Source organism: Salvia miltiorrhiza, chromosome 7, assembly GCF_028751815.1.
Source record: "Salvia miltiorrhiza cultivar Shanhuang (shh) chromosome 7, IMPLAD_Smil_shh, whole genome shotgun sequence".
Taxonomy (NCBI): Eukaryota; Viridiplantae; Streptophyta; class Magnoliopsida; order Lamiales; family Lamiaceae; genus Salvia; species Salvia miltiorrhiza.
The window spans coordinates 6,142,306-6,157,073 of record NC_080393.1 but is presented as its reverse complement, the minus strand read 5'-3'; the positions used below and the strand labels follow the sequence as shown (position 1 = coordinate 6,157,073).

At 30.1% G+C, this 14,768-nt stretch overlaps 1 protein-coding gene across 1 annotated transcript; it reads right to left on the bottom strand.

Annotated features, from left to right (window-relative positions):
• Positions 1–13,081: 13,081 nt before the first annotated feature.
• Positions 13,082–14,706, bottom strand: LOC130992038 (RING-H2 finger protein ATL63-like). Its single transcript, XM_057916500.1, has one exon. It carries the CDS (start codon positions 13,956–13,958, stop codon positions 13,371–13,373), a length of 588 nt encoding a protein of 195 aa, XP_057772483.1. The 5' UTR covers positions 13,959–14,706; the 3' UTR covers positions 13,082–13,370.
• Positions 14,707–14,768: the final 62 nt, after the last annotated feature.

Genomic DNA, 14,768 nt, shown 5'->3' with positions numbered 1-14,768 from the left:
TTATTTTCTTTTCTTTTCTTTAATTTTTTTTTGCTTTTAGAATTTTTATTTTTTCTAAAATTTATACACTTTGATTAATTAAAAAATTCAATACGCGTATCAAATTAAATATCATGACAATAGCTTTAATTTAATTTATAATATATAAAAATAAATTTAAAATAAAAAATATTCAAATTAAAATTTTTAAAATTAATCGTCTTCTCTCTCTTATTTTATAAAGGAGGTTCGTTTATCATTTTTTTGTTATTTGCATATATTATTTTGTGAAATAATGAAAATTATGTACATTTTATCATGCAAGACTGCAATTATTTTTATTACTCTTTTCTTTCGAGTTTTTATTTTATAATATATGAAAGAGGAGTTTTCTCGCTTCATTTTTTCCCTCTATTTTTTCTCTCTCTTCTTCTGTCAATTTTTTTACAATTTTTTTCTCTTTTCTTTTTATAATTTTAATTCTATTCTAAACATTGTCAATTTTAATTTATAAAAAATTATTCATTGTGCATCTTAAGTTCAAGTTCGTCAGAAGATCTTTAATATGATATAAAAAATTATAAAAAATGAATTTAAAATGAATAGATTATTAAAATTTTAAAATATTTCATTTTCTTTCTATTTGTTAAAATTTTACAACTTTTTATTTATGTTTGTGTATGAAAATATTTATTTATTTATTATTATTATGAGAAATACTCTATAGTAATAATGTGTAATTTTCATTATCAAATAATTTAAAATAATTTAATAATTTTAATTATCATTACACTTTATACATAATTGAAAATTACGTTTTTAAATTAGGAATTTAATATTTATATTTATTTATTTAAACATATCATTTAATTTCAATTTCGTCTTGTATTGCACGGATGGTCGTGCTAGTTTATGGGTTAAGACGCACTTATATTTATTTGCCTTTTGATGTAGGTAATTTAACTTGTAGTTGAGGAGTTTTTATTGGTAATCAGTCTTGTACTAATATTTAATGCTCTATGCCAACTATTAGATCTAATTATTTTAACAGAAAGGCTAAAATATTGTGTACTTTTTTGAAGTGAATTAATATGGCAGGAAATAAGCTCATATATAATTATATAGAAGTATTTTAGTGATTTATTAATTTTGTTGATTAATAATCCTCCTCATTCAGTATTATTTTTAACTTGACAAAACAGGCCAAAAAGTTAATTTTGATATTGTATGGAGAGAGAGAGAGAGAGCATATACTTGAATTATGCTAGACATCAATATCGTTATTATATTTATATCGTATACGACAATTTGTAGTTTTGTCCTTAATGAAGCTTATGAATTCTCTCCTCTCAAAAGGCTTATAAATTATCATTCATGTTCATGTAGTTAACGCATTGATATTCTACATATTTTAAAGTTTTAAAACGCATTTCTAACTTTCTATCTCTAGTGTCCCCAAAAGCAACACTCAAATCGTACACACTTTAATTTTTAAGTATTAATTTCACTGTTCTCCCTTTTCCAAAAAAAATGTATTTTTGTATATCAATAATTTTTCATGTTTAGAAAAATATACTAATTTTGTACCTATGAATGGAAAACAATTCCAAGGCATTTATATTGAATATTGTTCCAGAAGGCCATCATTCTTCTTGGCGTTATTATTATTTTTTTTTCAAACTTATAACAGCCCGGCTCCAGACTTGATGGTTATCCCCACAGACCAACACGAGTCTTTTCTAGCGTGTTTTGACTTGACGGCTATCTCCACAGACCAACACGAGTATTTACGAGTCTTTTCTAGCGTGTTTTGACTTGACGGCTATCTCCACAGACCAACACGAGTATTTTTTAGCGTATTTTGTCCTCGCTCTCACGCTCCCTGAGAAACTTCCCAGGGGGTCACTCATCCCGAAATTGCTCCAAGCTAAGCACGCTTAACCTTGGAGTTTCTTTCACGTGAGCACCAGTAAAGAAGATGCATCTTGTTGATATGAGTAGCACCTATCATATCATTTAAGCTCTCCTCGAATATGCAGTCCCATACCTGTATATTCTCGGAATTCCTCTCATTCGGGTGTGCTCCGGTTCATCCATGCGCCCCTTTGCTTGGAAGTCTTAATCGGAGCCGCTCCTTGTCCATGCCTTTTTTGCACCGGCGATCACTCCGCACTTGGTCCCCGGGCGTCACAAAACTACAATAGATATCTATTATATAATCAAATTTAGTTATTCGTATGTAGGTGAAATCTTTATACCATACAAAAATGAAAAAATAATTACACGCAGGCGAAATCACTACGCACACAAAGATGAAAAAACTACATCGCACGTAGATGGGATTGAACAAGAATTTTTACAAAAAGAACTTTTAAATGTCTCAACTTTATCACTTAAACTAAACCTCATCGGTCATCTTCTTGGTGCTATTACAAAAGGCATTTCAAATCGTACTCTAAAATAATGTAAAACTCACTCTATTTTGTAGTATGACGCGAACAAAATTGTAAATATCTCGTCAATTAATAACATATCCGGTGTAAGAATTTTTAAAAAAAAATGATAATCACTTAAGGAAAGATAATATAAACTCATTTTGAATATAAATACTAAATTATATCGACTATTATAATATTATATAAATTAAACTTTTTAACCATTTCAATCTTTCACGTATAAATACATGAGGCTAATTTTAATGGTGTAGGCTGACACGACACATCACCTAAAAGACTAAAGTGCAAGCATATACTAATTAAATCAATTTTAACTAGTGTACACTTACACCTTAGCATAATCAATCGTGTAAATGTGCATTATTCGTATTTGGTGTAAAAATAAATGAGAGGTGAAATAAATATTTGGGCGCAGCAACATGAGTGTGAGGAGAATGGACCGCAGCAGACAGAGAGGTCGGTGACGCGTCGAGGAGGAGAAAGGCGATGCACAAGGTGAAGGGCTGCGTTTTGTCTGCACGTCGGAGGTGGCTCCGCGAGGCGCGACGTGGAGAGGCGGCAAAATGGGTGGGGAAGGGCGGTGGTTTAGGTGCTCCAAATGGAGGAATGGGGTGGCACGCGGCTGCTGCAACTCGGGGACGGGGCGGTGCCTTTAATTACCTATCACTTTTTCTTTAATTATTTTAGGGTTAACACTGATTTATGTCCTGAACTTCCAGTGTTTTTCACAAAATGTCCCGAACTTTCATTTTCCCTTAAAAAATTCCAAAATTTTAGCCTTTACCATAAAATGTCCCGCTATACAAAATTCGGTGACAAAAAGATGAATTATTTCGCCAAAAGAAATATTTTGATTGTGAATTCGACTGATTGTAAAATTCGTGAATTTTTAAAGGGTGATGTTTAAAGAGTAAAATGGTAACAAAGACCATTTTTTAATTTTTTTTATCTTAGTGGATAATTTTTAATTTTATTAAAACAAATAGGCTATTTTCAAAATTCACTCCTTATTTTAATATCCTATTTTTCGTTGTATTTTTTATTTATCATATATATCTAATTTAAAATAATGAGAAATCACGTAAATTGCACAACAACTTCCGGATACATCGTCTAATTTTATTCACAATAATAACAAATTGATATTATAATTTTTTTATAGAAAAAATGAAAATAAAATAAGTTAAAAGCAAAAGTCAAAATTAAAATGAAAATGAAATAAAAATAATTAAAATAGATTATTAAAAGTGGGTATTTTATTCATTAACACGTTTATTTAACTAATTAATACAGTACCTAAAATAGTAGTAATTAGTTACTGCACATTAATCATGAATTAATCGAAGCAAACAACTTGAATATCTAGAGTATAGGGTGGAACTCGTTTTAAAAATGTAAGTATTTGAATATCTAGAGTATAGGGTGGAACTCATTTTTTAAACAATAAATCTATGTAGCCACATTCTGGTCACCCACAAATTAGTTTATAGGAATTTTTATTTATTTATTTAATTTTTTTAAATGAAATAAGATTTAGTTATTTTATTATATTCTCTACATTGTACTTATTTTTCTATTTTTATTTTGTAATTTTTTATTTAAAAATAAGTTAAATAAATTGAAAAAAATAACTAAATCTAATTTTTAAAAATAATTTAAATAAATTAATTTTTTTTATTTAAATAATTTGTGAGTTGTTAATGTCATCGTTTAGCATCACTCTTTTTAAAATGAAATAAATGCGTATAAATTCGAAAGTCTACGTATAGTAGTTTAATTTAGCTTTCTAGTTTGACTGTGACTTGTGATAGGCTCAGTTTCACAAGGAATTTATGAGCATGCGTAGACGAATACAGAATAAAAATAAAAAATTATCAAAAGATTAAATAAATATAAAAAATTATCAAAAAGTTTGAAAATAACTATAATGTATATTACGGTAAAATAACTAAATATCTTTTATTTAATATTTTTTTAAAAATTTAATTAATTTATGGGCAGCATAACGTGTGCGTAGATTTATTATATTCAATTTTGTAGGAAACTTTTTCGGATGTGAAAACTGAAAAGTGAGAGCTTATATTCGCTCACGCTCGAAAAATACAGCTTGCATTTATTCAAAATAATGTCCAGGTACGCTACAATTAGGTTTGTATCTTAATCATATGAAAGAAAGATGATAGAGTATCCAAATTTTTTGGGTTGGTGTTTCATGTACCTGGTCGCATAGTATGCGATCGATTACTTTTAATAGCATAAAATATACATTTATTCGCACAAATATATACTTATGTAATAATACAGATTCTCATGAATAAAAGTAACACTTATCGTGAATAAATATAAGTATTTTATAAATACTATATCTCATTGTAACAATAATTATATTTTTGTTACGACAATGATTACTTGACCAAATAGTTAAGAATATAAGTATTAATGAGTGAAAATAACTAAAAGTAAAAGTTCTTATGAATAAAAGTAAACATTATTGTGAAGAATTGTAATTTTTCAAACCGATCGCATAGTTATATTTGCGACCGAGTGTAACCAATAATTTGCGAAATTTTTTATTTGATCACTTTCCGTGAAATGAACTAATATTTGTTCAAAATTCAATACACGGTACCATCTCTCCCAATTATATATGTTTGTTTGTTTGTTTATTTATTTGTTTCAGATGTCCCAATGATATAGACGAATTTTTATAAAAGGTGATATGAATTTAACTCATTTATTAACATATTTCTATTTAATTTTTTGATTAAATTGAGCATTAATGAATTGTCAAAATAAATATGAGTATATCAGAAAGTTACATATATATATATATATATAGGGATGAGCTAAAATAAGAGCATTTCTTAAGATATAAAATAAGAATCATTTTCAGCCCTTAGATCATCAAGATCTACAGTTGATTCATAATCCTGTGGGATGGATTTATGGTCATGAGTTCGAATCCGTAAAAATTTATTTTTCACAATTCATATCTTTATACAGCGAATTCATATGTGTTCTATATAAAATTCATACATTAAAAATTGCTCTTATTTCTTATTTTGAGATGTGCTCTCACGGTAGCCCACCCATATATATATATATATATATATATATATATATATATATATATATATATATATATATATATTAATAACTTGTTTAATCCTTGTAAAAAATTAATCAACTTATATAATTGGCACAGATGGAGGACATTGTTTCCTTTAAACAATAAATTTAAAATCATACTTGCCTCTACATATGTTCTGTATGTTTATTGATATAAATATAAAATCATACCATAATCTAAGGATGCCAATTCAATTTGTAATAAACAGGAAAAAATAGGAGGATTAAGGCCGGAAAATTTTAACTTAAAAAAGGTTTAGCCCAATTGGCTTGAATAAAAATATGTCTAAAACTAGTTGTTCTGGCTCAAAATCAGGGTAAAATTGAGAAAAGCAACAAATTAAATTCATTTTATAGTCCTCAATTAATTCTGAACTTTATAAACACCCAAAAATTTTAATCCTATCTCTATATAATATAAAATGAAAGTTTTAACGATAACCTTTTTTTTACAAAAATCTCTTTCTCTCTCTTTTTATTTTTCTGTTTTGAATATATTTAAAAAATAATCAAATTGATTCATAAAATAATATTTTAATATGCATTTCAGATCTTCCACACAGTGCATTGCCAAATTAAATTAAATACTCCACCTTTTTTCCTCTTCTCCTTGGCCTTCATAGTATGGGATAAGTAGTTTGTGTTCCTAACTTTCGTGATACTTCAAAAAAGTTTCCAACCTCCGCTTACTTTTTTTTTAACCTTCAATTTTTTATGATATTATGAAAATATCTTGCAATCGTTAATCTATTTGCAGAATAATGAGTCACCTCATCAAATGACAATGCAGACTTGACATATATATATATATATTTTTTCACCTAAGCATCAATGTGAGTATAGTTTACAATTTTTAAATTTTTGGATTTAGAAAAAAAAAAAAAAAAAAACGAGGACCTTTAAAAAAAACACTAAAATTCGAGACTTAAGTTATACTACTAATTTTGATACTAAGTGGAAAAAAAATTAAGTCCACATGAAAAAAAATTAACTTTACTTATTAATTTGATATATATTTTTTAGGTGGTTTATCCATTATATTTTTGTCAAACGTTGTACTATCAATATATATATGGACGCAAATAAAACTCGTGCAGTTGTCATTTTCAAAAGAATGGAAAATGTTTTTTTAACAAGACGAAAATGATGTTAATTTTGGGGAACGCCATCGTATAAATGTAATTATATAAATTTGTTTATGGGTATTATACGTGTGCAAACTTAGTTATATAGTAATATATAAACTTTGGATTTTGATTTTCTTATATTTTCATGATTCGAATATCTTTAGGACTCGTTTGATACGCGGTATGTGAATGATATATTTGACTGGATATCTTTTAGTATATGTCGTAATTTGATACGCGGCATGAGATAAGGTATGATAATATGACTAGTCATGAGTTTCCATACATATGAAAAGCCAAAGGTGAAGGCTGCGGAAAATGGCCAAACAAATACTATAGCTATCATGTATATCACATGTATATCACATTCAAAACAAATAAATAATAAAAACATGGCTCATATTTTCCTCAAATGTTAGAACATCCATAACTGCGAGCCAAGCTTTTGTGAGCCCCATCCGTCCAAGCCATTGGCTCAACAGCAACAAGCCCCATCTCACAGCGAGCTCCATCTGTCTTCGTTGCTTAGAATTTTGATGATTTTTTTTTAATTGGATCCAAAATTTGATTGGACTGTGAAGAGGAATAGGCCCCCTCCCTCTCTCCTCGCGCGTCCAAAAAGTATTTATATGGGCTTCTCGAACCAGCCGGGCTCGACCGTGGTAGGGGGCTCGGGCCCGTTCTGCGAGCCCCGATGCGGATGCTCTTAACTAACCGTGAAATTAGGTTTAGTATAGTACAAATATAGCATATAATTCTATTAAATGTTACACAGCAACCGTAATGTTTATTGCAATTTGTACGTAACATATGTATGTACATTTTTGGCTAGGCAATATTAAACTGACTAAACCAAAACTAAATATATATTTTAAAAGGCAAAATGTGAAACCTATGGCTGATTTTATTCCAGTTATAACCAATCTTCTAATAATTCATTTTCTAAAATTCCCTACATATATATTTATCGCTAATCGCTATGAATATAAATAGCTAAGGAATCACATCGTATCTTTAGCAGATAGATCAATCATAGTTCTGAAATCACCACGAACATTCATCATATCTTTAGCAGATAGATCAATCATAGCTTTGAAATCACCACGAACATTATAGCTTAATGTTCTTTATTTTATAAAAAGGTTAATTTCATATAAATTAGTATTGAATTTTTAATAAATTTTTATTTTGTAATTTTTTCTCATTTTTCATATTCACTCACTTGTCCTTAAACTTTAGACCTGAAATGACATTGTTTTCTTCCAATTATACAATAGAAACAATGGTGTCAAATGGCCACATTGAACATGCAAACACAATATTTGGCCACTAATTGAAAAAACACAAATTATGGCCATTAATTAGGCAATATGCCTAATATACCCCTAATTGGGCGGACTGGGTAGGGTCAGAAGCGCGGGTCGCGTGCCGGGTAGGATCAGGCACGCGGGTCGGGTTAGGCACTTATGGCACTATTAGTGCCATAAGTGCCAACGAAAAAATTTTTTTACTCCCCCTGCCCTGTCTACCCCCCAGACCCCCGACCCCACCCACTCCCAAGCCAAAAGGAACTTTTTAAACACTTCCCCTAGGGTTTAGATATTCCATTTAGGGTTTAGATTATCCATTTAGGGTTTAAATGTCCTATTTAGGGTTTAGATGATGCTGTTGTTTCTATATTTGTTCTGCATGTTTGGCACTTATGGCACTAATAGTGCCATAAGTGCTAAAAAGACCATTTTACTTTATTTTATTTTGGATTTTCGTTGGCACTTATGGCACTATTAGTGCCATAAAATAAAATAACAAAAGTAAAATTTGATTTATTTTTATCTAGGGAGAGTAATTTTTTTTTTGTTTTTGGCTTGGGGGTGGGTGGGGTCGGGGTCTGAGGGGGTAGACAGGGCAGGGGGAGTAAAAAAAAAAAATCGTTGGCACTTATGGCACTATTAGTGCCATAAGTGCCTAACCCGACCCGCGTGCCTGATCCTACCCGTCACGCGACCCGCGCTCCTGACCCTACCCAGTCCGCCCAATTAAGGGCAAAAACGTCCCAAAGCTATAAAAATGGCCAAAATTTATGTTTTTTCAATGAGTGACCATAATTTGTGTTTTATGATCCATTTTGGCTATTCCAAAATTTTACTCTTTATGTTATATCATCACGATAAAAAATAGGTGAGTATGCAAAAAAAAAAAAATTATAATTAAACAGTTTTAATAGATATTTAAAGGTGCATGCCAAAATTTATTGAAAGTGCATGCCAAAATTTGTGTAAACTTAAATTTTATTGAAAGTGCATGCCAAAATTTGCGTGGCCTACATTTACCAAGGTTTTATTACTACTCATGTCGCACCGATGAAATAGATATTTGTCGCTTTCATTACTCATTTTTTGAGGTATTTTCAATTTACCCTTAAAAATAAATTTGCAAAATATATGAGAAATATTTTTATATTTATATAAAATTAATACCAACTCAATTATTATATTTATAAATATAATAAAAAATTATTTTTTAACTAAATATATTTGAACTAAATATTGAAAAAAATAAAAAATAAAAAAGAATTCTCAATAATTAAAATCGATATTATGAAACGGCAAAAAAAAATTAAAAAATTATTCAAAAAAAGATGAGAAAATATTGGAGAGAGATTTTTTTTTAATTGTAATCTTTAAATATATACTCCTTGTGGCATGTGCCATTAATCATGACACGTGCCTTTTCGGAGGTACGGTCGGAGATTAAGGAGACAAAATTAAGATAAAGGTGTGTGTGTTCCACATGTTTAGTGTTGTGTTTAATTATTTATTGTTCTTAAATTTTCCTCCACTTTACATTTTAATTTTATTTTTGAATTAATTAATTATTGAAAATAAAAAATATAATTAAAATTAACAATTTTTTATTTTTTTTTATTCACATACACTTAAAGCAGATAATTAAATCAATTGAAACTGAAACAAAATTATGGCGCCACTTTTGCTGTTATTCACATACACATGCACTGAAAAAAACCAAATTTTAGACAGATAATTAAAGGAATTTTAGACATGCACTGAAAAAAACCAAATTTTAGACATACACAGGGTTTATAAAAGAGCAACAAGCTATTCATTCTCTCATTACAACTCTCAACTTCAGATTTTCAGAGCAAAAAAAAATCCTACACACCTAAATCAGTTTCTGCACTATAACATGAGAAGAAAAGATATTTCTTTTTTTTGAGAGAGTTCAATAATTCAGATTTTCAGAGCAAATTAAAAAAAACCCTACACCTAAATCGTGATCTTTAATTTGATATGCATATTAAATATAGTATATTATAATTAGTCAAATTTCATAATTTTAGAAAGAAATAAAATAAAACAAATAAGAAGATAAAGACAAATAAAAAAATATATAATTTACAAATAAACCTTCATATTATAACTACAAAATAACCGCTCAATTTTAAAATCAATAGGAAATTAATTTTAAATTGAAATCTCGACTTTTTAATATAGTATAAAATATTGAGCATTAATTTATAGAGGTTGTTGCAATGTAACAATTATCTAGGATTGTAACTTACAATTTTATTTCATTTTCTTCATAATAGTGACGTGCATGATGCATGTGGCTCATGGTCAGTGACATTCAAAAGTAACTTATGTTTATGTATATAGTTTTAACATGAAGAATATCATATAGACATATAGTAGTATAATTAAACTATATTCATGATTATATTGCTTCTACGTAATTGAAGCTTCGCAAGCTTAGGCCTTAGTAATTAATAGAGGAGCACTCGTGAAACTTATAGTAGTTAGGTGCAATGACAAATGCAGGAAGGTTTGGGTAGGTTGAAGTATCCCCAAATTGATCGAAAGTTTTTTATAATTCATTTAAGAGCTGTTGAAAAGGAATTTAATTCTAATATATTTTGGAAAAATACATTCATTGACTCCCCAAAATTGATTAAATTGCGGTTATAGTTCGAACATCAATTAATGCATTATTGCCTTAGAAATTTGTTAGTGGCAATTTTAATCCGCTACCAATTTCCGTATTCGGAAAATCAGTTGGCAGCCAAGTCATAAATTTTTGAGGCATCCAACAATATATTAATTGAAGTTTGTCACGTGAGGTCTTTGAACATGTTAGGAAGTACATTGCGATCGATTTCTGTAATATGCGGTGCGAGACTAGTACGATTGCACATGAGCTGGCTAGATTTGGTATTACTGTATTAATATTCAGCATGTAATGATTTGAAAAAATGATTTTTCGTTATGACTTCTCGATATTATTCATTCCGACATTAATATATAATTATCTTTTTCCTCTAATTTTTTATTTTATTTGGTTCCATCACCAGGGTTTTTTTCTGGACTTTTTTTTTTCGGATGGCCAAAATCATTTGTCTTGGTTCTATTTGACATTGTTTGTGTATCACTACTTAACATTTATTACAAATTTAACCATGTACGGAAATAATTTTTTTAAAATGACCCGACGAATAATTTTCGACTTTATAATTTGATTTCTCGACTTTGATAGATGATGTTCTCAATAAACAAATTTTCTGCTCAAACTTTTTTGTCATTTAACGTAATTATATTAATTGCAAGTAAGAAAAGTACCATTAAAAAGTCGAGAAGTTATTACTACAAGACTATGTACTTTATCCATCATATCTCATAAATTCATAACCGATTGGACGGTGGATTATTCGTTGGCGCAAATATATACTAGCTCCTATATTAATCATTGAATTGAATTTTCACATTTGATTAGATTCTTTCAATTTGAGATTCATTTACCTAATAAAAACTTTTGGATTTTATTAAATAAAAAACATTCTAGTAAAAGGCAAAGATGGAAGTGGGGGTGGGAAGATAGGGGTAGCGTATCGGGTAGTACCGATACCGATTCGAACCCGATCGAGTATAGGGTATTCGATACCTGAAAAATTAGGGTATTAGCTATTAGGTATTAGGGTGAAGGGAAAATCGAGTATCAAGTATATCATGGAAGGCAAGGACAAAAAAACTCATGGAACAACGCTTAAACTATTGAAAATTCTGATATCATATATATGTACAATTTCATTTGGGTGTGTATATAGCAATATTATTTGCCTAGTTGTATATGAAAAAATGCAATGTCAATTATTGAAAAAAGGTGTATATGAATTTTTTTATGTCAATTGCTGAAAAAAGGAGAAGAAGAAATACAATAGTATAAATGGGCCAGAGTCGAGAGGATATTAATTAGCGAAAACCAATCACCTACCCACTGTGGACATGCATAACGTGCCCACCATGATGTGGCAATTGCAATTATAGTAAGATAATTTTAATTAGAGTAAGATTTAATAATTCTCTTTCCTAATTAAAATTGCCACGTTAGTGATGGGCACGTTATACTTGCCCACGGTGGGTAGGTGATCGGTTCTGATTAATTAGCTCTAACTGAGACTCTCTTCTTAACTTTCTCTCCCTTATATATTTATTTCATGAAAATGGGCTCATTCATGTTTGAACTTCTGTTGGATTGAATATTCAAATATTGGAGTATTTGGCATATTATTCTGTCACAGAACTTTATGTTTTATGAAATTGGTTTGGACCATTTATTACTTTTGAATACGTGTAATCTCATATAATATATTAATGTATATACATAAACTTAGTAATTTATTTGGATTTATGAATGAATATTTTAATAAGCATCTTAATAGTATTGTATTATTAAAAAAAATCTAAAAAAATAAAATATAATAAATACATGACCAAATATATTTGATATTATTAGAGTCTTTTACGTATGGCACACATTTGGCTAGTATTCCTCAAAGATATATAACGAGTAAGTATGTTGCTGCATAACAGGTTGATATACCATAAACTGAAACAATATTATTACTATTACAAGATCTGATTGAAAATAGGTCTAAATTTTAATAACTTGATCCGGCCCATAAAATTAATTTGATTTTTTGGACCAGATTCAGGCCCACAGACCAACTTGGCATATCGGATGCCTGATCTGAAAAATCAATCTGATTAACATCTTAAGGGGACGTCTATTTTAGAGAATTAACTTTAAAATAGTAAGATTAATTCCTCCGTTATTTAAATGGATTGAAACTTTGAAATATTCCAAAGTTTTTGATTATTTTAATCATTTGAGCTAATTTTGTTTTACTTTTATTCCATTGAAAAGGTGGAATTGAAATTCTTAAAGATAAAAAATACTCTATCATATATCTTATCAATCATGCAAAATAAAAATCATTTAATAAAATAGTCTTGAATCGAAATTGACAGTTATAATTGTTATACATAAAATTTGTAGTTCATACCAAAATGGGACCGACGATGATTACGTTAGAAGATTGAAAGTCAAGAAGTTTTCATTCGAAAAAACCATTATATACATTGAACAAAAAACAAAATTTGTACTTCATTCATTCACAAAAAATTGTCATATTGTGAACGATATTTTAATAAAATGTGAATGAAATTGTTATTAGAATAAGAATCTCACTTTAAATGTAAATAAAATTGTGTGAACCCTATTATTATATGTTAAAAGTGATATTTTTTCTGTGAACGAATCCAAAAGAAGATTGAGATATTTTTTTAGACGATGGGAATTTGTTGAAATGTGAAATCAGTAGACGTGATTAGACGACGAAAGCAGCTTTATGTGTAGCATTGGACCCGGACCCGCCCTCCGAACCCGGAACCTGAACCACAATTTCCAACTCGTCACTCACTCTCGTTACATCGAGACTAACCGCTTCAACATTCGACTCATCTTCGACGACGAGGAGGGCGGGAGCCCGACAGACGGGACATGTGGCGTGGGAGTGGAGCCACATGTTGATGCATCCGACGTGGAATGCGTGGCCGCACAACGGAAGCCTCTTGCCCTCCTCCCCATTCTCGAACGAGCTCAAACAAATCACACATTCCAACCCGCTACAATATTCGCCCTCACAAATAAATACGGGAATAGAAGATAAAACGTGAGGGTCGAGCCCCTGCGCCTCTGGGGCCCACTCCACGACACCCTCCATATTCAACAGGTGCCGTAGGATGAGTAAACGGTGGGACCCCACCACGGCGGCCGGCGGCGCCATGCACCATCTAGCATAGCAATGAAGCATGGCCACGAAGAAGAACACCACCAACAACGACAGGATCGCCACGGACATGATTCCGGCCATGTTGCCGCCGCGTGAGATGATGATTTGGAGCGATAGATTCATCAATATATTGGTGAGGAATTGCAAATCGAGTGTTCGAATATTACGTGAAGTGAATGTAAAGCAGTCGTCCAAATAGGACTAGGAAGGCAATATGAGCAATTACGTGTATTCAATGATTATCATAAATAAAGACGACAAGAGAAGAGACGTATGTGTGTCGAAAATATAGGAGGGGAAATATGAAATTCTTTGTGGAAATTGGGAAGAAGATTTTCGTGAAGGCGACGGCAGAAATGGGTTGTTGTGCTGCTATCTTGGGATTCTCTTCGGTTCACGTTAAAAAAGTACGTAAACTCTATATAAATACACACAAATTTATATTGTGTGTATTTTTTCCGCTTTCTACAGCAATTCACCTCTATAAATTTATAATTGTCGTGAAGGGAAACAAACAATTATTATTATTAGAAAAGATGGGGTAAAAACCGTAAAATTTTGAAGTCAAGTAATTTAATTTTGTCATATTATGTGCCCCAAAAGGTTTAGACGCATAAAGCTTGATAATATAGATATAAGCTAGATTAGACTTAATACAAGTCTGCCAATGAATGTGCATCGAGCAAGACATTTGAGACCACTAAAATAGATGCAGACGCAAGGTGTTTGGCTGAGCTTATAAACTCTTTAAAACAATTTATAAATTGTTTAAAAACTTATAAGCTCCTTTAAAGTGTTTGACAAAATAAGTTTCCAAATAGCTTATAAACTGTAAAAATAAGCACCAAGACCTTATAGCTCCCAAAAATTAAGTTCATCTGCCCACCTTATTTTATCATTATCTTATAAATAACACGCATTTTACAAAAATAA